The following is a 25,842-nucleotide window of genomic DNA, read 5'->3' as shown; positions in this document are numbered from 1 at the left end:
ACCTACTGAGCCTTCTCTAAGCCAGGACAAGCACCCCCCAGAGGACCAGGCCCCAGCTCAAGGCCTAAAGCTGGCCAAGGAGACTCCTGAACAAATGAGGGCAGCTCCTGAGGACCTGCTGAGTTCAGAAAAAGAACCCAGTTGTGCTTTTCACCTCTAGAACCTCCTTCCCCAGGGCTGATCTATTCAGCAGGACAATTACACAAAACAATGGCCCTTTTACCTAGAAGCCATCCTTGGGACTTGATAGCAATAAGCAGTTCCTGGGCAGCCCAAAGCCACTGCCCCAGCAAGGGGGCAAATCCCCACAGGAATGGCCCAAAGTGCAAGACAGGATGTGACCAATTAAAATCTATTTATTTGTTTGTAATGAAACAAAACACTACAATCTGTTCAACACTGGGCTGGACACTGCTGTGATCGGGGGCAAGGAGGAAAGGGGAGGACAAAGCCTTGGCTCAATTACGAATGTCCAAGGCAAAACCTTCAGGAAGATTCTCCCCTTCCTCCAAGAGGCAGAAATAAAAACCACATGATAACCGTTGATTCCGATTAGAGAGGACACCGAGCTGGGCCTCAGCTCGAAGCTAAAGTCAGGGCAGAGTAAGGACCAGTCAGCAATGGTGTGAAGTGGCCAGGGAAGGAGGGGTGATTTTCCTGCCCAAGCTCACCTTCATCTCAAGACATGCCCGTCCTCTACCGTAGAGCCAGAAGAGCCCCTGGGCTGGGAATTCCAAGGGAAGGAAGGGTGCCAGTCCGAGACCCCTTGCCTGGCTATTCCTTCTCCTCCCACTCGGGCTGGTGTACCATGGTGAGGGCTCCGTGACACTGCAGCAATGCTGGGCACGGCTCCGCCAACCATCTCTCCTCTGGAGGGGAGGGCAGGGAGCAGGCAGCTTTGGGGGATGAAGTGGAGGGGAATGCCGGCAGCAAGTGATGTCCACGTACATGCTTCCTGGTACTGACACAGCCTCTTCTGTCTCTGCCCCCAGAGGCTGAGGGACCACAAGGCACGTGACTGCCTCCAGTCCCAAGGGCCAGGTCCTACTTGACCAACAGCACACTCAGCTTCTTCTTGTCTACATCTGGCTAGGCCTTGGAACCAAATCTCATGGGACTGAAGGGCTGGAGGGGAGGACCCCCAGGACACCCACCAGCACCTGTCCTCAGCCTGGCTCCCTGCAGCAGTTCAGCTGCATGGCACATCCAGCATGTGATGGGTAATTCCTCACTCTCTGGGAGAGCAGGACTGGCCGCAGAGGAGTGGAAAACTTTCCCACCATCTGATGACCATGTTAGGGAACTAAGCCTCAGAGCTCTGTGGTTGGGTGAAAAGCTTCCCTCACTGTCCACCACTTGCCAGCCCTGGGTAGGTAGGGGCTGCTCCCTACCCCCCAGGCTTTTGTGAGCTGATTCTGGACAAGGGTTTATTTCACCCCTTCATTGTTCTGAGGCTCCTGTGTCTTTAGGGTCAAGTCTGTCTACAACACTTGGGTTCCTCCATCCCAGAAGTTCATTCTGGCTTTGGAGGAAGGAGTTGGAAGAAACAGGAAGTACAGGGGAAGAGTCCGGTGAAGAGGTGCAGGGAAGGAAGCCCCCTCCTGCCCCTTTACTTCCAAGGCAGCAGAAGAAACTGACCACAGTGAACACTATGGCCATCCCATGTGTGGGCTGGTGCACTCACGTGGGAGCCACACCAGGGGATGGGCAGAGGTTTCCAGAGCAGGAAGGAGGGCTGAAGAGCCTGCAGGAAAGAGAAGAGAGGAGCAGGGGTGAATGCCTCTGCAGAAATGCTATGTCCCACCCTATGTCTGGCCTAGAAACCCACAGATGGTCCTGGGTACCTCCTAGAGTACCTTCTAGTGACCCCTGGGCTCCTCAGACCCAGCACAAATCAAGGCACTGGGCATGCCAGCCCAGGTGGCCATGGTGCACACAGGGAATCACCAATCTGCTCTAGGGCAGTCCATGCACAAGGAGGCTTAATGACCCTGTCCAGCTCCTATGTTCTCTGAGGTCTGAGAGAAACGGGCTCCCTGCAGCATTCATAGTAGTTAGAAGTGGCCATGTCTGACCAGAGCTCTTATTTACAAGGTGCCCACCTCAGAGAGCTTCACTGTAAGCTGATGATGTCACTGCTGTTAAAGCTGACATCTAAGCAGGATCTACAGAAGCATGCCTGAGACAGAGCAGCTCCAGACACCCCTTGGGAGGGTAATGAGTGGCCATGGACAGGTGGGGAGATGGGGCTTGATCTTTTGGTACCTTTTCCTTTTTTGAACCATGTGAATGCATTGTTTTTTTAAAAGTCATTCAGAAAGTAAAAAAATAAAGTTCTGGCCAAGAGCTCAAGGACTCTGCTTTCCTCCAAGTTTCTATGAGTGGGTCAGGAACTACCCTGGCCCTTGGTGCAGCAAGTGCCCATCCAGAGCCTTCTGTCTTTACTGTCGAAAGCACCAGGCCCTCCATTTCTCAGGACAATCATCCCACTCAGTTCTGCTCCCCTCTTCCCCACCACCTGTTCTGGCATACCTGTTGGAGACCAGGCACACCCGCCTCACGACTCTCTGCTCCTGAGCCCATGTAGCACCGGGCCTGCAGCTGGGGCAGGCAACGGGCCAGCTCCTCTACAGAGTACAGCCGAGGTCAGGTGGCCAGGAAGGTGGGCTCCACAGGGCGCCAAGGGGTGGGACCTGTTGGAGGCTGCCCGGTTGGCATCACATGGTCCGGCTATACTCAATGCCGCCCTTGGTGGAAATGCTGGACCATGGCAGGAAGCTGCAGAGCAGGCTGTGGGCCTGGCGGTAAATCCTGTGTGGGATGGAGCAGGGGCTCAGGTTTGCTAGAGCAGAGCCCAGGTGCTGGATGTAGTCCGTGGGGCTCTGTTAAGGAAGACGCCAACTCGCCTTGCCCACACACCCCTAGAGTAGCACTGTCAGCAGGGGTCTGAAGAGAAACCTGTAGGACTGTGTGCAGGCAGCATGACATTCTCAAGAGAGGCCAAGAGTCTGCTCCGCCTCTGCAGAGTGCTGGAAAACCTCCTTATATGGAGGGGCCTCCAGTGTGCAAAATAATAAAGGGCAGCACATGGGTATAAGAGGACCTTCCAGGCAAGGCCTCAAGTATATAGATACCCAGACTAAGGCTGAAGGATAGGGACTGGGTGCTGCAGGGATGGCAGAAGAGCAAATGTTTGCCCTGGCTGGTGTGGTTCAGTGGATTGAATACTGACCTGTGAACCAAAGGTTTGCTGGTTTGATTCCCAGCCAGGGCTTATGCCTTGGGTTTTGTTTTGGCACAGGTCCCCAGTAGGGGGAACATGAGAGGCAACCACACATTGATGTGTCTCTCCCTCTTCTTGTCTCTCCCTTTCCTCTCTCTAAAAATAAATAATAAAAGCTTAAAAAAAAAAGCAAAAGCAAATGTTCCTGGCCCTCCCCCTACTCTTAATCCTCAGAGGGGTCAACAATGCTAAACCTTAGCACAGAGACCCATATTCCCATCTTCACATGAGCTTGGAGGCCTGTGGGTTCTTGTACCACCTTTCTCTTTCCTGTTTATATCCCTATGAAATGGATAAATCCTAGACTCGTTTAATTACACACACATGCAAACAGTATTTTCTGGGCCATACACAATGGCTATTAAGAAGTCTTCCAGCTTCCCTCCTACCTATCAAGGGCTAAAGAGAGTTAAAGAGGAGGGAACAGGGAAGGGACATACCTCTGAGTCTTGTACCCCACACCCCATATTCAAGTGTTCAAAACAGCAAATAACTCTTTCATCTAGTTTTCCCATGCTAGCACAGAGGCCCCACAAGGGCAGGGGCTTTTGTCTATTTTGTTCATTGCTGTAGCCTTTGCATACCAGCAACAGGGGGCTTTCAACCAATACTTACTGGATGAATGAATGGACAGAGGGATGAGTGGATCTTGGACCAGGAAAGTGAAAAATCCACCCCTCATGCTGAGCTGAAGTCCAGGAACACTGAGTACCAAACCCCGTCTGGTTTCCCAATATCTGCAACCAGACCATCATTTCCAAATACACGTAGACCAGACCTACCCATAATACCATCTCATTGGGAAAAAATGCATCCTGTGAGCTTGGCCTGTGAATGTCATCTGAAAGTGACCACAGCTCCAGCTGGTTCACAGGCCCTGCTAAGAAGCCAGTCCCTTGCCCCCGAGAAGAAAGGATATAGGATGGTCCAGGGAGGGTGGCCGCCATTGATGTAAAGGACGTAGGTGAAGCCATCTTTGAGGACCCCACGGATGGAGTAGTAATAGGGGAGATAGTGGTGCTGCTTAAAGTCTCTGTTTTCGTAGAAGTTTATTGCTGTGTTGTTGGTGGTGAGGACGTGCAGGTAGATGGCTTTGCAGTGGTCCTGGGCGGTGGTGGATATGTGATCCTTTAAACTCTCAAGTAAAAGAGAACCTGCAGGTAAAGGGGCAACAGGACGGCAGAGAGGTGAGAAGGAAGGATGAGGCAGACAAGGAAGTCACCTACAGATCTCTCTGCCACTATATCAAAGACTGACTTCCCATAACCAGGTACTATCAAAGTCTCTAAATCCCACAGCCAGACAGAGCCCATGAGCTGCAAACCACTGGATGTCCAGGACCACGGACCCAGGCTGCATAGTTCCCTCCCAAGTGCTGGACCCACAGTGGAGGCTCACTAACTTCTCAGACAAGAAGTCTAAACCTAAGGCCAGAAAAATGGGGAACGGGCAGGCCTGGGTTACAGTAAAGACTGCTTTCGCTGGCTGTGTGGGGAATTTGGAGATAATATGGATGGCATAGCACCCCAGATGTGACAGGCATCTGCTATGTGGCAGCTAGGACTGTTTAATTATGTTTCCTGTACTCTTAATGAAAAGTGCCTAAAGACCAGACAAAAGCTGTGTAAGGCAGCAGATGTGGTCAAGAGGTGCCCATTCTGTAATGAGGACCTTTGGAAGTTGTTAGTAATTTGATCTCATCAGACTTGGGAATGAGGCCATAGCAGGAAGACCTGGTAATGTGTGGAAAGATCATGGGCTGAAATGAAGGTCACTTTGGGGGGTGGGGTACAGGAGACCTGTCAAGAGGAAAGGATGAAGGTCTGATGCAAAATGGAGGAGGGGTAGAGAGACAGCGGGATACTGAAAAGCAAGAATCATCCGGATTTGGGAAGTGACTAGATGTGGGTAGGTGGGGTGTATGTGCCAAAAACCATGAGCTTGGCCGCCCCTTACCTATGCCGTGCTTTCTGAATTCCTTCACTACTCCCAGACTTAGAATGTATGCAACTTGTGTGTCAACAGAGAAGTTGGAGGCTAGTATATCTCCATCCTAAAGAAAAAGTCAGAAATAAAGTCAGGTCCACATGAAGTCAGTTGAAGTACCCGGTCCCACCGTAGAACACATCTCATGTGCCGACTCTCCCACCCACAATACCTGGGGGGACACCAGGGCAGGAAGGGACAGAACGGAGCATGTGGAGAGTCACCCCTACTCCATGGAAACCAGAGAGTATGGGCCTTTCTACTAAAAACTATTAAAAATAAGAACACTCACAAAAAGTTGTTTCTCTCTGGAATGGGTGGTAGGCCATACAAGGAAGGACACTGGGCCACACAAGGGAAGCTATGGCGGGCGGCACAAAGGAAGTGGCTGTGCTGCGTGGGCTCTACGTGGTGCTCACACGTGTCAGCTGACACACTGAGAGACCAAACAGCCAGACAAACACAAAGTTGAAAAGTTTAATCAATAATGGGGATAAATGGTAATGGAAAAAATACAGTAAAAAATAACTATTAAAAAAAAGAAAAGTTTAAAGGATCCTGTACTGCCCCAGGTGGTCTTGAAGTAAAGACAGAGGGGAGTGTGGGTGGCCCCTCCACTGCCTGCACCAGGCAGGGCAGCGTGCCACGGCCAGCTACCCCACGTGTCTCTCTTGGTTTCGGAGATAGAATTCTGGACTGAGAGTTGTGAATTCGACCACCAAGGGGTTCTGATGTTCTTTTACCTCACAAAAAAGAAGGCGGCTCAGTGAATTCTCCCCCATGGAAAGGATGCCTGGTGACTTGGCCTCCCTGGTTAAGTGAGTGGCTCCTGTGTGCTGGGAGTGGGCTGGCCTGTCCCTGTCCCTACTCCCCACTCTCCTGGCCCTGGCCCCAGCTCTAGCACTCCACACCACAGTGAAGCTAGATACAAGCAAACTCAGTCTTAGGGAAGGGAGTATCCTTATTGTTCTGGTTACTTGAAGCCCATGAGAGGGTCAGGGAAGAAAGGCAAGCACTTCATTCCCCAGCTGATGTCTAACAGGCCCTGCTTCCTCTTCCCAGTGTTGAATTCATCCAGCCTCTCAGCAGGGCCTAAAAAGTGCCAGAGTGCCGTATCTTAGCACTAAAAAGATGGAGTAAAAGGTACTCAAAAGAAACCAACTTTGCCAAAAATCTAGTAACAGGCACATTAGGGAGAAAAAAAATTGAGTGGGTCTGGTCTCTAAAAGAGAGATCCTTCTTGCATTTTTAAAGCAATAGCCTTAAGCTAAACAAAAAGGAACAGTTGCCAGTTGGTGGACTTTTTTTCCTCCTCCTTGGAGTAAATACCCATGTGGGATGCTCCTCAGTCGTTAAGATGACCAAAAGCATAGGCAGAATCTAGACCCAAGTCAACCACATGGAACAATGTGTCTGTGACCATGACCTCACATTTTACATTCAGAGCAGGACTTGCTAACCTGGGGTCCACAGACTCTCTGGGGTTCTTAGACAGACTTTGGAGGGGGTCTATGAAGTTGAATTAAAAAAATTATATCTTTATTTTCACTAACCTCTAACTGAAACTTAACATTTCCTTCAGCACACCACAGCAGTATTAGCAGTTTCTGTGATGCTGCCATCAATATAAATCAGTCCCTCGCAACTGCAGATTCTCAGTGGACCATTTATCCCCCTCCTAACTTCAAAATGACAGTCCTTAGTAAGAAGCTGTGGTTAGGACTTGTTACTTAACGCGCATACGACTGCATCACATACACAGAGAAAGAAACCAGCGGGATGTGAATCTGAGCTCCTAAGAGAAGGGTCCACAGAGCAGGCAGCACGATTCTGTCCCAAGGCCCTGGCCCCTCATCACTGAACACACTTACCTCCTTGTGTATCTTGGTCCTACTTTTTATCTCAGCTACTATCATTCCTACAATGGTGCCCCTGTAGGTTGCGGCAAGTGAAAAGAACTTCTTATTGGAGGTGATGTCACGATACCATGAGTCTGGGTACCTGAGGAGAACAAACTCAGGTGAAACTGCCAAAGACCAAGTCCGATTAACATTGTACTTCAGACAGTGGACCCAAGGGGGGACTCGAGGCTACTCTGTCCACTGCTCCAGGGTTGACAAGGAGCCTGCCGCTCAGTCTCCACCTAAGTGTATCATTCTCAGTGAATCATATTCTTAAAGCAGCAATCCATCCAGATAGGGAATTTCTGATGGGAAAATTATTTTATAAGATGTAGAGATAAGGGGAGGGGCAGGAACCTTCCATGACATTGTCTCTCTGTGAGCTGTGTCTGGAGGGGCAGCTGGAAGAGTTCAGACTCAAGACCTTTGGTAGCCCGAAGGGAGCAGGGAGGAGAACATTTCCTGCAAAGTCCTAAGTCACAGTGATGAAAGGCAGATGACTCAGCCCCAGATAAAGAGACTCAGTGATGGAGAAAGGGCTCTAAGGGCTTTAAGGGTCTGTGGGTTTGTTTCTTAACTTGGGACACAACAAGTCAGCCCAGATGCCTTTCTTGAGACCGAGAGCTGAAAGAGAGTCAGACCCCAAACTGTGTGCAGATACAGCAGAGAGGTGCTCTGCTTGGGTCTGCTCTGCAGAGGCCACTGAGCAGCCACCAGAAGGCCCTATGGGGCCAGAGCGTTGTCCAAGCTCCTCTCATGGTCGCAGTGGGTGAAATCTGAGGTTAAGACTCACAGACATACCATATTTAGCAGGGTCTCGTTTATTTTTAATTTTTACAAGTTTTGCACCTATTTTTCTCAACAAAAGCTCTATGTGCATATTACAAAAAAATGTAGGAAATACAGTCAGTCAAGCAAAACTAACAATAATCTACCCATCCCAAAATACAAAAAAACACTTTGCTAGATGGTACATATCTTCACAGGCTTTTATCTTGTTTTCAAATGAAAAGTGGAATTGTGGTACCAACTATTTTCTAGTCTTTTTTCATTTACTAGCATGTAAAAAAAAATTCTTGTCAAATGTATCTTGATGACAGATATTTTTTTCCTGGCTGAGTAATATGGCATTTCTGCATGTACGTGCCCATGTACGTGCCCATATATGTCACCAATCCCTTACTGGTAAGTAACTTAATTTGCTTCTCAATTTTAGATTTATAAACAGACTGTATCAAACATCTTTGTAATTAAGTTTCTCAGCAAAGTCCTTTTGGGGAACTCTTCACATAAGGGATACAGTGAGGTAGAAAGGGTCTGATGGCCATCAGGGAGCAGGGCCTGGGGTTCTTTGACAGGCAAGGTGACTCTGAGCCACCATGGCACCTCCAGGTCATCCTCACCTTTGCACAAGCCTGCCAGCTTCAGTGGATCTGTGGGTACTACCCCCATCTGCTCCCCTACCCCTCCAATCTGCAGCTGGGGGCAGAGGGGGCCATTCAACTTACTCAATGGGGAACCAGTCGCCACAGAGATGCTTCACAGTGTCTATGTCATCGTGGCAGAGGAGGCGCAGGCTGACCTCGCTGAGGGCGCTGGATGGCACCACCTCTGTCATTCACACCTGCAGAGAGAGAAGCAGTGTCAGGAAGGCAGCCAACCCCCATCGAGCCCACTGACCCCATCATGGCACACTTACTTCCTCTTCCACCTCCAACCTGTGAGGCAGGAAAGACGGGAGGACTAATGCCTTCCCCCATGGATGGCAGTGCCCTCAGTAATCGCATGAAGCAATTACTGTCTCTCACAATAATCCCCGGTACCAGGTGTCATACTCACCCACACACTGCAGACAAGGAAACCGAGGCTTGGGAAGAGCTGGCAGGATGGAGACCTAAGGTCCTTTGCACTGTTCACGCAAGATATTTCTTGCGTGAACAATCCCAGAGAGCAGCCTGCCTTTGGTCAGCTTTTTCTCTCTTCTCTGCCCTCTGAGCTGCCCTCAGAGCACCCGCCTCCCTGGTTGGTCTCCTGTCTCCCTCTCACCGCCATTTCTCCATTGCACAAAGCACACAGCCCTATCAGCCCAACTGCTCCCGACTTGGGCCAGTGGCCACCAACCCTTTAAGAGCTGCCTGGGCAGGGTCCGATGACCTGCTGGATTTCTAGAAGTGGCACTTGCTGGGTGGGTCATTTTCCCTCCTTTATCCAGCAGATAAAGACTCATGAGAAAAGAGAGAGAGAGAGAGAGAGAGAGAGAGAGAGAGACTTTGCAAGACACCAGATGTTCAATCAGGGGTCATGAGTTGCTGACAACTATTTTAAATCAGGAAATTACATTCAGCCCAGGTTGCTGATGGAGCAGCTGCCCTGGGTCCAGGTAAAGTAAGGCAAGGAGGCGGAAGGAAGGCCAAGTATTGGACTCTGACAGAAGAAACACAGGAGTCTTTTTTCTTTATGTGGAAAGCTGGTAATAAAAGGCAAAGGATCGTGAATTTACATCTTTTTAGGAGGAATAGTGATAGAACTGAAATGTCATAACTTTGCAACTGCTGATGAAAATAACCCAGACAAGCAAGATTCATCAAAAGCTTTTAAACCACCTAGTGGAGGGTGTTGGGGAACATGTATGAGGCATGAAGGCACCCACAAGCCTTATCCATCACAAAGGAAAAGCCTTTCAACCTTCAGATTCTGCGCTCACAATTTCCCCAGTGATGGAGCCCAGCTTCTCTGACCAGTGTCATGGGTGTGAAATCCACAAAGCCCTCAGGTTCCTGCCGAAAATGCTGAGCCTGAAGCCAATCGTGCTCCAGACCTGACTTCACAACTACAGATGACACCGGCACACAGGCACGATTCCACAGCACTGTGACACCTGCCACACTGAAGGGTGGTACTCTATAGGATGAATGGCCTGGTCTCTTCAAAACGTCAATGTCGTTAAAAAAAACCAGAGGCAGACTAAAAGACAAAAGGAGACCTACAACCAAATGTAATGTGTAAAACCCCTACTGGAAAAAGAAAAGTCACAACAACATTTTGTGATAATTTAATTATGAGCTAGATAAAATTGTCATTAACAGTCTTAGATGTGACACAAACACAATCGATTGGCACGACTGTGTTTATGAGTCCTTAGTTCTAAACACAAAACCAAACCAAAACACCAACCAAATAAGAAAATACCCCCAGACTTGGTAGATCTGAACTTCCCATGTTGCTTGTTTTCTTCCCACTAGGATGCACATTCAGAAAATAAGACACCGTTTGGCCTGGTGTCTTGTAAACAGCTTGACTATCTGGCCTACACTACACGGCAGGGCCATTCCAGTGACCAGCACGGCTTTCATGGCCATCTTCCAGCCGCCCATCCCCAAGGGCACCCGGGACTGTCTATGTTCCAGTGAGTGTGACCTCAGGGACTTCATGCTGCCTAAGTGGCTAGCTACCTCTTGGGAGATGGACTGGTTGACCAAAATAGGCAAGTCCTGAGTTTTTATGAGTCATCTCTGTCCAAAATATATCCTAGTGGTCATTGGCTAGGAGGGTCTCCCCAGTCATCCTGGGTAAAGGGCTGTTTTGCTCCACAGAACACAACTGTATGGGTTCAAGAGGTCCACCTGCCAAAAGCAGGATAGAGACAAGCACATCACAGCCCCCAGATGGAAACAGCTTCCCTGGAGGTTTCTACACAACCTCTACCACACAGGTGACCCTCCCTTCCCCCAGAAAAGGAACAGATTCCCCACCACACACAAAAACTGAAGGTGTTTTTTCTTGTTAGATATGAGAATAGCATTGTGGTTATGTAGAAGATGTCCATATTCTTTAAGAGATGCACACTAAATATGTAGGGGTGAAATGACAAAATGATGTTCTGGATTTTAATTAAATTGGAACAAAAATGGCAAAATATTAATAACTATTGAATTGGACGATGGGTATGCCAAGTGAATGTTTAAAAATATCCTTAACTAAAATTAACCACTGATCAACCAAACTCCTCTACCTAGGCTGAGTTTTGGATACGGACAGCAGGTTTTCAGGGAGACAGATTTCAATGCCTTTGGTGTCTTCACTGAGAGTTTTGGGAAGCAGTGTCACAGCCTTTGCACACTTCCTCCCTGGAAACAGTGAGTTCTCAGCAAATCATGGTCGGCTGATTGCTGAGCACTCTGGATCCCAGATGAGTCAGGCACTCGGTTCAGAATGTTATGGGGGCAGAGATTACTGTTTGGGACCCATCTTAACCAACCCTCAAATTCTACTAAGGTTTTAAAGAGTGACAGTGTAGACACTTGCTGTGCGGTCCACGGACACAGGGTGTTGTTTTAGGAGCTGTGCTTGAACTTGCCCAAGGTGCTAGGTATCAACCACAGGGCCACTTCGGGGCAACACCCTTCCTTTTCCCTCAGGGCCAAGAAAACTTGGAAAGACAGAAAGCCCTGTCAAAAATTTGAGCCTCTGGAACAAAGTCAACAATCCTACATCATCCCAGGCCAAGGCAAGGCCTGTCCATCAATGCAGTCTTTCTGGAGAGGGCTCCTGAGACAAGGGTTTCCCTCTCTGTTGTAATCAGCTCTAGGGAAAATCCTGGCAGACAAGCCCAATTACCTAATCACCTCCTTAATCCAAGTGGACAAACAGGATGACCTATAAAAATTCTGCTCAACACCCTAGTGATAATACAACCCACGCTCTAAACTAAGCAAGGAAGTATGAGTGGGAGTCCACTATGGGCTCACCAAAAAACAGCCCTCAAGCGGAAGCAACCCAAATATCCATCAATGGATGACTGGACTCAAAATGTGGTCTATCCATACAGTGGATATTCAGCACTGATACATACCTGCTACGATGTGGATGAACACTGAAAACATGTTGAGTGAGAGAAGGGCCACATATCTTATGATTCCATTTATATGAAATGTCCAGAATAGTCAAATCCATGGTTGCCTACAGGTGGGAGAACTGGAGGGCGATGGCAGAGGGTGTGGAGTTTCTTTTGGAGTGGTGAAAATGTTCTGAAATAAAATGTGATGGATGCACAGCTCTGAACACACCCAAAACACTGAAAGGTGCACTTGGAATGGGTCGACTGTATGACATGAGGACATTATATCTTCAAAAAAAGCTGTTAAAAAAAAAACAGCCCTAATCCTGAGACTGAATGATTCTTTTGTGAGCAAATGGATAAAAAAAGATTCTTTTTGAAGACATAGTAAATTCCAGAAAGAATCACAAGCTTTCCAGCCTGCAAGTCAAACTGCAGGGACTCATGCTGGTGCCCTGTGGTGGGACTCCTTTAGTGGGGTTGGCCCAGAGCCCACCTCGTGTGGGCCCACCACTGTGCCAGGTCTGCTAGGGTGGGGCTGGGGATGCTCTGGGGAAGATGAGGCTGAAGATCAAGGGGGCACAGACTCACGAGATGAGGCAGAGCCACCAGCCCACCAAGGCCAACGTGGTGGCTTACTCCAGATTTAGGCCAACTTTAGTATTTCATATTCAAAGGAAAAAAAATCTGTCATTGGCTTGGAATGTGTAAGAAGTGACCCCCAAAAAGTTATCAAGTCTCAACTAAGCACATGTGTGTTGTCCACACATTTTCAGGGGGTAGCTGCTTAGATGATTTTGAGGAAGGAAAGATCACGCCAGATATCCCCTGGCTAGAAAATTAATGCAAACCACAAACCACCGGATAAATATACAATCAACTTTCAGCCCCAATGCATGACGTATACTAGTAAATTCCACACTGTCCTCTTCCCTGGCAAACCAGCTTTGGTGGTTCGTCTGGGTCTGGACAGGCTCAAGCCAGCCCCAGAAACAGGGTGACTTGACTGCGCACCCTCATCACCCGTGGCAGAGCTCCAGATGTCTCATCGGCTGCACCCCGCTGTTTTCTTAACCAAGGGCAAATGTGCTCTGAGCTCCTCCTACAAAAAAGAGCTGCAGGACAGGCTGCTGTCAGCTTGCTCTCAGCAGTCACTCCACCAGAGCTGGCCGGATAAGTGCAGGCAACTGGCAATACCAGCTAGCAAAGCTAAGGTCTGGATGGCCAGAGAGAGACCTGGGGCACCTGAGGAGCTGGAGCCACTGCCCAGTCAATAAGTGCTAAGATGCAAGGCGTTGACCTCTATGGTTGCCTCAGCAGAGGACTGACTACAGAGGCTAGGGGTGGGGCACTTCCTGAGGAGATGGAACTGTTCTATATCTTGATGGTGGTGGTTTCACAAACGAACATATATGCACATGTTAAAAATCACTGAGCAGATTTTCTTGTATGTATATAAACTTCAACAAAGTTAATGCTAAAAGATTAAAAAAAACACTATATTTTGAGGTTTGATAGAAAAGGGAGAGATCCATAATAGATCAGCATCTCTTATGCGCTGGGATTTATATTTTTTTCTCCTACTATCCTTGGGACAAGGCTCTCGACCAAAAGGGGCATGTTGTTCCCTGTTCAATTTTCAAGAAAAACAGTGGGCTCCAGGACACACAGCTATTTGTGGATTCTCACATCCCTATTAAAAGTCCTTCCATGTTTGCAAAGGCCAGTTCTTCAGATGCCTTGATTTAAAAACAGAAACGTCACATTTAACTAGGGAGAAAGCAGATATTACTGTGCTAGTCTGTCCCAGCCCAGCTGACAGAAAGGCACAGGAGAAGGAGAATCTGGCACCCTAGTGCCAGTAAAAGAAGAAATGGAGTCAGAGGATGAGTTTAGAGATGGTGGCAATGCAGGTGGGAGGCTGGTGTGGCAAGTGGCTGGTTTACCGCTGGAGGAACAAGTCAGGGAACCCACATGTAAGCACTTGTGGGGACCCCACTTGTCCATCCAGAACCTTCCATCAAGTACTAATCTCTTATCACTACGGGCTATTGTTAGAGCTCAAAGGACAAAAATTCTAAGACTTGCTAGAGAACAGGTGACAGTGGGCAAAACCAGAGCAGAGGCCCGGTGTTAGGCCCTCTGCTCCGTTCTGAGCCCTGGGGAGCTGATGGGATGGGCACTGAAGCCACAGATGCACAGGCCACCTCTTGGTATGCATTTCCTTACAAAGACACTGACATGTCTACATTACACTGGTGGGGACACACTGTACAGAAGAACCCAGTTCACTTGGATTTGTAAAAAAATTTATTTATTGACTTTAGGAGGGGGGGACACACATCAATTTGTTGTTCCACCTATTTTTGCATTCGCTGGTTGATTCTTGTATGTGCCCTGACTTGGGATCCAGCCTGCAACCTTGGTGTACTGGGATGATGCTCTACACAACTGAGGCGCCTGGCCAGGACCACTGAGGTTTCAAGTAAAAATATGAAGCTGCAAAGGTCAGGCTTTAAGTGAAAATTCTTCCCAGGGATTCCTGGGTCTGCATCATGTTCTTGGCCTTTAGGAGGAGGATGAGTGAAGTAATTCAAGGAGGGGCAGAAACTGGATTCTCCAAGACCCAAATGAAGGGCCTGCTGGCTCAACCCTCACTCCATCCTTTCTCCTTCCCCAAACCTCATCTTCCTGAGGCTATCTGCAAGCCTTGTCTTTCTTCTGTGCTGAAATGACCTTTCTGGTCCCTTTACCCAAGGCCGCTTTTTCCCGAGGACTCCGTGGTGGCTCTAAAATGACGTCTGGATATCTGGGCATTCCCTCTCTCACAATACTTCCCAAGTGCCTCTGTGTGCTCAACCAGAGGGACAGATGAAAGTGGAGGACTGGCTGCCAAGATGTCCCTAATGTCCTCAGGAGCATTTTCCATCTCCCTTCCATGTCCTGGAGATTCAGAATCTGGGGGGCTTGAAATGGAAGTGTTCCATGTTCTGGAGGGGGTTCCTGGCACCGTCATGACACCCACAGGTCCCTCTACTCCCATGCCAAGTAATAAAACTGGAACAGCCCTATTTGCTGCAGAGCCTTCCCCTTTGTAGACTGTGTCCTGGTGCCCTTGGTCCACAGGGCCTCTCCCTTGCTCAGAGACAATGCTTCCGGGTCCCAGACAAGCTGCACTGAACTTTAAACCGCCCCCGCCTTTCACATCTGGCCGGTGTGACTTGGTTGGAGTACTGTCCCATAACCAGAAGATTTTGGGTTCAATTCCTGGTCCAGGCATGGGTGTGTGCGACCCCCAGGTCTGGACGCATACGATCCCTAGTGTGGGCACTTACAGGAGGCAACTGACTGATGCTTCTCTCTTACATCAATGTTTCTCTCTCTCTAAAAGCAATGGGACAAAAAGTCCTTGGGTGAGTATAAACATTTTTTTAAAGATTTTATTTATATTTAGAGGGGAAGGGAAAGAGAGAGGGAGAGAAATATCAATGTATGGTTGCCTCTCATGAGTCCCCTGCTGGGAACTGGCCTGCAACCCAGGCATGTGCCCTGACTGGGAATCGAACCTTGACTGTGTGGTTCGCAGGCCTGCGCTCAATCCACTGAGCTACACCAGCCAGGGCTAAACATTTTTTTTTAATTAAAGTGTCTCTCTCCAATTTCAATACATAAATTTTTTTTTAAAGTGCTCTGGGCTCTACCCTTGACCTCAGCAAGCTTAAGAGTATTCAGACCAGCAATGACCACAATGCACCCTCCATCACCCTAGAACCTTCCCTTCCTTCTCTTCTTCTACTCCCACTGGTTCCAAAGCATCCTTCCTCTTTTCAAAGACTAGGCCAACCTCCAGGTACGCTCCAGATGCTGGAGTCATCATGACCCAGGGTCAAATCCCAGCTCTGATGTCCACTGAGACACCTCTGTCCCACTCCATACTTCAGCTTTCTTATCTGTCTCTGGGAAGACAAATGAGATGGCCACCTCCGAAGGGCCACCCCAATCCCTTGCCCAGCTCCTTGTCTCCTCTCTCCCTGGCTCAAGCACCCTGTTCTTCAACATTTTCAACTTTCCCCTATGCACAAATTCCCCTCCCATTCCCCTCCAAAGAGGGTTTGGACAAGCCTCCTGCCACCTTCCTTCTCTTCAACATAACCACTTACAATACCACATTTGCTGCCACCTTCTTGCTTTATTCCTGCCCTGCACTTTCTGCTGCACCACACTGGGGATGACAAACCAACAGCCTCCCGTCTCTGAAATCCAGCAGCTCTTCCTCAGGAATTGCCTCCTCTGACTCTCTACAGCTCACACTTCAGTTAACCCCTTTCTCAATCCTCCGACTCCTTTCACTCTGACGAAGCATGACCCTGGTCCTTCCCCAGCACTCCAGGCATTTTCTCAAATGAAACACAAAGAAAGATTAGCACTCTTCCATGGCACAAGGACTCAAAACCACTGGGCATTAAGGAATGCGAAATTCTGCAGATGCCATATTTATTGACTTGGAAAATTCAACAGTAAACTACCAGCTCTTGCATTTAGGATAGAGAGAGGAGAAAAGAAAAAATAAACCAGCGATGGGCACAGGACACTGCCCTGCTCATCAGTAAAATGGGTCAAGGGATAAAAGGAGAGAGTGAGGGAAACAGTGAACGCTCTTCATGGCTGGTCTGTTCAAAGGAGCAGCTGCCAATGGGGGCGGTAAGCCGTTTCCTGGGAAGCCTGGGCTGCTTCCAAAACTTCAGTGTAGAAGGAACGTGATTATTTACAGGGTGACAAGAAATGAACACTCAGCACTCTATTACCAAACAGCCTCCTTCTTAAAACCCAATCATCACTCTCTCAGGGGAGCCTGTATATTCGTGACATTTAATTTAAGACACATCTCACCCCGACTGGTGTGACTCAGTGGGTAGGGCAGTGTCCTGCAAACAGAAAGGTCACCAGTTTGATTCCCAGTCAGGGCACATGTCTGTGTTAGAGGTCAGGTCCCTGGCTGGGGGCATGTGAGAGGCAACCAATCAATGATTCTCTCACAAATCAATGTTTTTCTCCCTCTCTTCCACTTTCTCTAAAAATAAATAAATCTTAAAAAATATATACATAAATCAAAAGCTGTATTTAAAAAAAAGACACATCTCTTCAAGCATAAATTGAATGATACTGGAGGATTCCACTTGCATGAAATTCTCAAACTGGCTAAGGGAACTGCTGGTGACAGAAATCGGAAAGTGGTTAAGAGGGGAACACTGAGAAGGGGCATAAGGCAACTTGTTGGGACTTTGTCGATGTTCTGTGTCTCCTTCAGTGGTCATCAAACATATGGACCTGCTCACTTAAAATCTGGAACACAGCCCTGGCTGGCGTAGCTCAGTGGATTGAGAGCGGGCCTGTGAACCAGAGTATTGCGGTTTGATTCCCAGTCAGGGCACATGCCTGGGTTGCAGGCCGGTTCCCATCAGGGAACAGACAGGAGGCAACCATACATTGATGTTTCTCTCCCTCTCTCCTTCCCTTCCCCTCTAAAGAGAAATAAAATATTTTTTAAAAATCTGGAACACTTGGCTGAGTGTTACACCTCAGCTTTAAAGATGACAACAGGTGGTCCTGGTGTGGTCCCAGGTCCAGGCCGTCCTTTCCTTTGGGCCAAAGATTCTATCATCCCCTAAATTTCATACTGAGAATCCATTCAGGTTTTTATTTACCAAAATTGTACTGATAATCCAAGCCCTGCTCTGGGTACTGTGGTGGCAGCAATAAGCACAGTCAGAAATCTTGGATTATACAGGGGCGAGGGTATACAGGGGACCGAGGTTTGTGCTTTCCTGCACCATTACAAAATAGTCACAGAAACCACTTTCTTTTGCTCAAAGAATGCCATGGCAAAACAGCACATCGATGAACATGAAAAGTGCTGTCAACTGGGCTATGCAGGGAGGGGTTAACACAACTGTGTGGAAGGGATGCTCCGCTCCCTGGAGCCACAAGGACAAAGGCAGGGGATCGGTGCTCTTGCATCTTCCCCAAACTGCACCTAAGATCTAAGGGGCCATACTAAGAAAATGAAAAACACCTAAATGTGGCAACATTCTTTATCATTTTTTTAAAGTGTGGTAAAATATACATAAATTTTATCATCTTAATCATTTTTAAGAATACAGGTCAATGGCATTAAATACATTCGTATTGTTGTGCAACCGCCACCAATGATGGTCGCCAACAACAGTCATCGCCTGAAACTTTTCATCTTCCCAAACTGAAACTCTGTCCCTATTAAACACTAACTCCCTGCTCCTCCTGCTGCAGCCTCCAGCCAGCATTCTACTTTCTGTCTCTACAAATGACACCAGCAACATTTTATGCTTACTGACACCTCTTCATTCAAAATGTCAATTTGAAAGGAAAACTTCTATTTCACTTAATCAGAGACTTCCATCAAAGTCTCCCACAGATGTGGCTCCACCCACGGCACGGCCTCTTCGACTTCCCAGGAAGGGAAGATGCAAGACCCCAACATCATTTCAGCACGCCACAGGCCTCCAAGACAGTTCACAGCACCGTGTGTTTCAGAGATGCGCTCTTTAGCTTTCCAGTGTGTTCAAGATGAGACCTTACTTTGTTTGCAATTCTATTTTATCATTTTTGCTTTTTAATTTCATGTCCACAGTAAAATGACCTGATGAGAAAGGCAAGTTCTCAGGCCACTACTGTGCATATGTACCAATTGTAAACCCCAATGCTCCTTCAGAAGGCATTTGGGCTAACCTTGGTCATGGCAGTCTGAGAGAATCCTTTCACTGTTCTCGGGACCTGTACCAGAGCAGCTAATGAGTTTCTACAGGAAGGAGGACCTGATTGTGGTGTGCTACCGAGGACTATTTGCCTTTTGTGGCCCCATTAGGTCAGTGTCAGAACTGGAGAAGGACAGCCCAGGTTCAGAGAAAGAGACTAGGACCAAGAGGAAGAACAGAGATAAGAGCAGGACCTGGGAGGGCATGAACTGGGGGGCCAGAGACATGAAACCAAGACCATAAAACAGACAGAGAGACCTCATGGTTCCATTGCCTGAAAGCTCAGAATAGTCATCTTCCTGGAATAGAAAATGAGGGCACAGATGAGCCTGCACTGCCAGCCTGCATGGTTATGTGGAAAGATGCAGCTAAAGCTCAAAGCAGAAATAAGTGGGGTGTGGCTTGGATGAGCTGTAAGGATGGTCTGGTTAAGAAGTGCCTTTGCAACAAAACCACCTGTATGACTACATTTTTGCCATGTGGAAATCAAAGAATAATAAAATACCCAACATTGGACCCTGCCCGGGGCTCAAAACCTGAAGAGGATTGGTTCTTCCACAGAGAACCTCAACAGCTACAAGCAAACCTGACACCATTTAATTTCAGACTTTTTTTTTAAAGCTTGGGCTGTTTTTATTATCAGGAAAAAAAGACTTTCAGGTGGTATGTAAAAATTAAGAGCACACTTTTATATTAAAATAATCTCGCATGTTGTTTTTAATTAATAACTTTGATATTTTATAGTGTCTTTTCAAATTGTAAGTAGAATAATTAGCCATTTTGCTCTAAAATAGACTCTCTTAGTGCCAGTTTTTAAAACCCATACTATTGAAATAACATGGCATTTTGTGTACTGATGCCAGTAATAGATTCAAAGTTGTAATGAAGCAAAGAGGGGTGGTTGTGGATAAGGGCACTGAACAGACTTGTAAAAATATTTTAAAGGGTTCCTGTGTAATCATTAAAAAGCAATTTTTAGTGACTGCTAAATGCCAGCCCTGGCTGGTATAGCTCAGTGGATTGAGTGCCAGCCTGCCAACCAAAAGGTCACTGGTTCAATTCCCAGTCAGGGTACATGCCTGGGTTGCAAGCCAGGTCCCCAGTCGGGAATGCATAAGAGGCAGCAGATCAATGTATCTCTCATATATCCATTTTTCTTTCCCTCCCGCCACCAAAAATAAATAAATAAATAACCCAATGAAAAGACTGTAAGTAAAATGATGGGAAAAAACCAGCAATTTTAGTAGCTACCTAAAATCCAGTTTTAAAAAATGTCAATTTAAGACAACCACTTAAAAAAAGGTTTAAAAATAACATTGCCCCCCACCCCTTCTTGAGGGAAGGGAATGTTCTTTTAAACCTTTTTGTTTTACTATGAACATACATTCATAGAATAAGAATTCACATGTGCCCTGGCTGGTATGGCTCAGTGGACTGAGCACCAGCCTGAGAATCGAAAGGTCACCATTCGATTCCCTGTCAGGACACATGCCTTGGGTTTCAGGCCAGGTCCCCCACTAGGGGTCTACGAGAGGCAACCAATCGATGTTTCTCTCCCTTTCTTTCTCCCTCCTTTCTTCTCTAACATAAAATAAATAAATAAATATAATCTTTTAATAAGTTTTTTTTAAAGACTTCATATCCAATATAAAGGAAAAACTAAGAATCCCCTATTTACCCCATTACCCATAAAATCACTCTTAATGGTTTCTGGTGTCTTCTACAAGAAAATTAGTATTTTAAATAAAGAGGGCTTGTCTGGTAAGGTGCCCCAGGTAGTCTTTTGGGGCGTACAGGTAGCTCATGCCATGACCATTCTTTGATCAGTGTGCTTTTCTCTATGTATATTTTAATGAAAAGGTTAAAATGGAAGGCCAAGGTAAAAGGGAAGTACCAATACTTTGAAAATAAGTATAAGGAGCAGCAAGTATCCACTAGGGAAACCTTCTGAATAGTTTACAATTGGAGTCAGAAGGAGTCATCCTCCAAAAGAAACAAATTAGAAAAAGGTACCCAACATCACTGCCATGAACTACAGAAATGATGGAAATATTGTTGCATTACATATTCCAGATAAGAATTCTTTTTAGTACTTAAGGGACAATTACCCACAGCCTTTTTTGTAAAGTGAAATTGCTTTCTTCTGCTATTTTCAAATGGGCCCAAATTTCAATATTTTGCTGCCCAAACAGACCCTATTTCAGTAATGCAGTTAATAAAAAAAGAACATAATTTGATTTAAAAAAATAACTATGCAACAAAAGAACTGAAAGAAATTTCTTTTCATACTGTGGTCTGTTAAAGATGACAAAATACTTTTCTTTGGCCTTCCTGTGGAAGCAAAGGTAACAAAGTCTTTCTCAAATATTTGTTCTGTGTCTCTATCCACAACAACCTGTGCTTTCCTTCTTTACAATGTGAAACTGTGTTTAGAATGTTGATTTCTGGCATCAGTACAAAAAATGCCAAGCCATTCCATGGGTATAAGGTTTAAAAGTTAGCACTAAGAATTTATTTTGGGACAAAATGGATAATTATTCTACCTACAGTTTAAAGTCACATTTAAAAACCTCTAAGTTTTCACACTCATAAACAATTCTTGCCATCATTATTTGGAGTGTTTGGCCCCTCCCTGCCATGTGGGTCCTGCCTGAGCAGGAAGTAGGTTTCAGGCGAAGGGATGAGGAGTCTGAGATGCTAACAGTTTAGGATTAGGGACTGGCTCTCACTTGCTGTTAATCCCCATCCACCTGACCATCTCAGCTCAGAGCTGTGGCTGCCTTAGGGTGACTGCCATGTGCCCGCCAGCCTCCACAGCCAGGTATTCAGGCTCCATCAAGCACTTGTTCAACTGATGGCATGAACTCCAAACCACTTCCTTTAGAGAGCCCTAGCTCCCTGTTCAGACCCCCTTCCTATGACTTCACAAGCCCTGAGCAAATGCCTTAAGGTCTGTAACAGAATATGAACCCTACTATATGCATGCTAAGTTTTCAAACACAGTTCTCTTTAATGAGCAATGTTAGCTGACCGGGCCTCAAATAACTCTGAGCTGGCCTGCAGGCTCATTCCTATCAGAGGTCAAGCTAAAAAGAGTGATATTTAGGGAAAGAGTCCTGATCCTGGAGTCATTGTGGATACTCACAAATATTTGCTAAATCAAACTCAGCACCTGAACTTAGCCAGAAAAAGACTGAGTAGTTCCAGCATCATTTTTGCAGGTCAGTATTTTACTTCAAAGCACTACACATGGATACGAGCAGGACCAGCTTCAACACAGTCTATATATCAAGCTTGTTTTCTACAAACAAGGGACTGAGACGGAAAAACCATGAGAGCTTTGTGGATTCTTTCTAGAGAGATGCTGAAGGAAGAAAATGGAGATAAGATGTAGAGATATAGGAGCCACCATAAGGGAAGACACTGCCTCATAAGCAGTCAGCTTTCTATTCAGGTAGAAGAGCTGTCACCAACAGAGTGAGGCCTCTGGGCTGTTTCAGCAAACAGAAGTTATGCACTGGTCTGAACTGAGAACTCTGAGAGTCTTTCCTACAGTGTGTTCCCTGTAGCTGCTGCAATATGATGATGCCATGTCCACTGTGCTAAACGCACCTCAGGCTTTGAGACATCAAACTGTTGCCAACAAGTACACTGAGGCTTGGAGACTGGGCAGAGCACCCAGGACAGCAGCACCCTTCTCAGTTCAGGTATATCTTTAATCTCTTTCCAATCTCCTATCATCCAGGAATTTTCTTCCATCCAGGGCAGAGCATGTGTTACTCAGCAACTTCAATAAGTCATATCCCAAATCTGGAATAGGTGTGGTTAAAATAAATAGTGACAAAGTCACTGCAAGTTACAACTGGGAGAGGCCAAAGATAGGAAACACACAGGCCTTTAAAAAATGTGTCTATATTTTTTATTCTGATCTGTTAATACCACTCCATGTCCTGGCTTTATTTCTTACAGGCTTTAACTGTTTTCATAGAAAACCAAACAGCTCAGTAAGATGGAACTCTAGCAAGCCATGGTCCAATGAAGGACCCACGAACACTGCATTCGCAAAGGGCTGATGTGAACATTAATTCTTATGGCTACAACATTCTGGAATCGGGGAGCTGAAGACCTCTGTGCCCTGCCATGGCTGATTTGTCCATTTGGAAAGATGACTGGGACTTACCGTATTTTGTCGTGTATAATGTGCTTCTGCCAATAATGTGCACTCAAGTTTTTTGCCCAAACTTTCAGAAAAAGAAAATCTTTCATTTTTATTCAATTATTTATTTATTCATATTTAGAAACAAAACTGATTATTGTATTCCAGCATGTTATTTTGCACACATATATTGTTATTGCTTTCTAGAGTTATGCTCTTAATACATAAGCATAAGTAAAAGAATTAAAAACATTTGTATAGATACTGAATTTTACTACCCATGTATAATGTGCATCCTTATTTTTCCCTAAAAATTTTGGGCAAAAAGTGAGCATTATACAAGGCAAAATACATGTATATTTCAGCAACCCCTGAGTTTCTTCTAGTCTTTAATTCCATCTTCTCTAACTAAGCTTAAAATGACTCAGGGACTTAGGGGGGAGGGCAAAAGAGAGGGGGGAGGGGAGAGAGAGAATGAATATGGATAAATGAATTTGTCTTTGTTTTCAGTCCCTTTCAATGCAATGATGCTCAAGACTCCCCTTCTTGCCTGGTACTATTGGCCACAGAACTTCTATCAATCATCTCAACTTCACGAAGTGCTCAGAGGATTTCAATGTTTCTGTACATGACCTGGAGTCTGTCTCAAACTAACTAGGGGTTTTCTGTCTTTCTGATAGCCCCTATGGGGCTATCTTCTCCATCGGGACAAATGAATAACAAAATCATACGGAAGGACTTGGCAGAATGAAAACAGATCAATGAAACAGCCAATGTCCACATTTACTGCAGAATTACTCCTTGCCTCACATCTCAGGTCCTGTGCTCTGTCGCCCGCTGGGCAGGCACACAGACATTTGTTATTAGTGGTCCAAAGAAGGCCCACAGCGTCCCTCAAAATTTTCCCAGTGGGACAAACCACAGATGCTACAGATTCCCTGTTCCTTAGAAAGTGCCCAATTCGGCGAAAGAGGTGAAAGTAGGGAGTGCATATAAACTACCAGAAAAGTAAGGAATTGATTTATCTTACTGCGAAAAGGTACAGCTGAAGACGCGGAGACGACCAACACAGAGCCCCCAAGCTTTCAAGAGTTCACAGGAGAGCAAACAAACCGGCAAAACAACTACAAACCGTGCAACAAGTACCAAAGTCAGTCGAGGAAGCAGCAAGTCGCTCAACCGTGAAAAGGCCGGACACTTCAACCTCAGTGAGACCCAGCGGGTAACGAGGGGCAGGCTGCACTCTGGTTCCAGATATCCCCAACAACTCGTCCCGGGGCCCAGCACCAAGGCGCCCTAGGTGAAAGGGCCTGCTCCCACCTAACGCTGGGAACCGCGCCCCTCGGCACCCCTCGGGTTTGGGGTGCTGCCCCTTCTCAGCCCCCGGCCCCCTCCTCGCCCCTGCACCGCGCGAGGTCAGTGGTGGCCCCGAAACCCCGTAGCGAGATCTGGGCACCGAGTGGAGTGAGCCGCCCCTCGGCCTCCCTCCACCAGCCCAGTTGTCCCGCGCCCCACCAGTGTCCCCTACGCCACCACCCGCCCCAACCCGAACTGCTCCTCCTTCCTATTCACGATCCGGCGCCCAGAGCCGGGCCCGCGCCTCCACCACAAGCCAGAGCCCCGGCGGCCTCACCTCAGTTGGGAGCCGGCCGCAGCGCACGGCGCCGTGGGGCTCAACGCATCCTGGGGTCGCAGAGAGCCGGAAGTCGGGCCACAAGGAGCCCGTAACGAGTTATGTAACCGGCAGGGGCCGCAGCAGCCTAAGAGACGGCGGTCCGCGGCACTTCCGCCCCCCGTGCTGGGCCGGCAGCCCATTGGCCACTGGGGCTCCTGTAGGTCGCCACCTCCCCGAGGCCGACGCCGCCATCTTAGGAGCGGGCAAGCCTATGCTAAAATCTGCGACGGTGAAGCTGGGAAGCTGGTTGGGGGGCGTCAGCCCGGCTACGGGGCGTGTGGAAGGCTGGGGGAAGTTCTGACAGTCGACCAGGGTGCCCAAATGAGGCGGGCCTGAGCCTACGGGCCCTATGCGCAGACTGTGAGGTTGCTCACAGCTCTCAGCTAACATTTCCCTTGTTTGGTCTTGTCTCGTTCCTAGCCCAGGGAAGTGTGATTGAACGACTCACCCGACTGCAAGCAGCACCATCCTGCCTAGCACCGGAATTCAGGCCAACGGTCCGTTTACGCAGAAAGGCAGTTTAGGGCTGTTACTGTGTAAATAAATGGGCAGGGGTCAGTTGCCCTCAAATTGCAGGAGGGCCTATATCACAAGATCCAGGGAATCGTGTTGAGCGAAATCTGATGTTAACTTTAAAGCAGGAATTTATTCTTTGCCTCCCAATAACTTAAACAATGGATCATGTAGCCAAAGAGTGGAATAAAAAGGGCCTGCTTATAGCCAAGGACTACAGCGAACAATGGTTAAAGGGCTTAATTCATAATCAAGAGAGCAAACATCGCAGATTAAAAATCTAAATAAAATAATGTTAGAAATGTTAACACCACAGTCTTTTAACATGTTGACAAGGAAATGGTACCTAAGTAGATTTAAAGTTTTAAGGTAATTTGTATAAAGTGATCAATAATAGTATAAAAATGCGATAGAGAACCAGGAATAAATCATGCGTTATCTATCTATCTCTGTGTGTGTGTGTGTGTGTGTGTGTGTGTGTGTGTGTGTAGTGGCTGGTGGAATCCTGATTTATGTAAAGTAACCTGCATTTACATTTCCTTTTTCGTAGCTGTTTCTGTAAGTTCTTATCTTTTGTAAAAGGCCAATAACAACAACAAAACAATCACGGGCACAATGAAAACTAATATAATACTAATTTACAACTCTATAGAGTTATAGGTTTAAGTACTACAAACATACTACTGTAAGCAAAAACGCT

General features: G+C 47.0%; 1 protein-coding gene across 1 annotated transcript; it reads right to left on the bottom strand.

Moving 5' to 3' along the window:
• Window positions 1–338: 338 nt before the first annotated feature.
• NAA60 (N-alpha-acetyltransferase 60, NatF catalytic subunit) lies at window positions 339–24,694 on the bottom strand. Its single transcript, XM_037154619.2, has 7 exons — window positions 24,588–24,694; window positions 8,679–8,794; window positions 7,141–7,270; window positions 5,240–5,336; window positions 4,203–4,437; window positions 2,533–2,874; window positions 339–1,744 (listed from the first exon to the last, which is right to left on the bottom strand). The coding sequence occupies exons 2-6, from the start codon at window positions 8,786–8,788 to the stop codon at window positions 2,718–2,720; spliced, it is 729 nt and encodes a 242-aa protein (XP_037010514.1). The 5' UTR covers window positions 8,789–8,794; window positions 24,588–24,694; the 3' UTR covers window positions 339–1,744; window positions 2,533–2,717.
• Between the last annotated feature and the right edge of the window lie 1,148 nt (window positions 24,695–25,842).

This window comes from Artibeus jamaicensis, unplaced genomic scaffold (assembly GCF_021234435.1).
Source record: "Artibeus jamaicensis isolate MK-2021 breed Jamaican fruit bat unplaced genomic scaffold, CSHL_Jam_final contig_700, whole genome shotgun sequence".
Lineage (NCBI taxonomy): Eukaryota > Metazoa > Chordata > Mammalia > Chiroptera > Phyllostomidae > Artibeus > Artibeus jamaicensis.
Note: the sequence above shows the minus strand (reverse complement) of the source record. Positions and strands in the feature narration are given on the sequence as shown.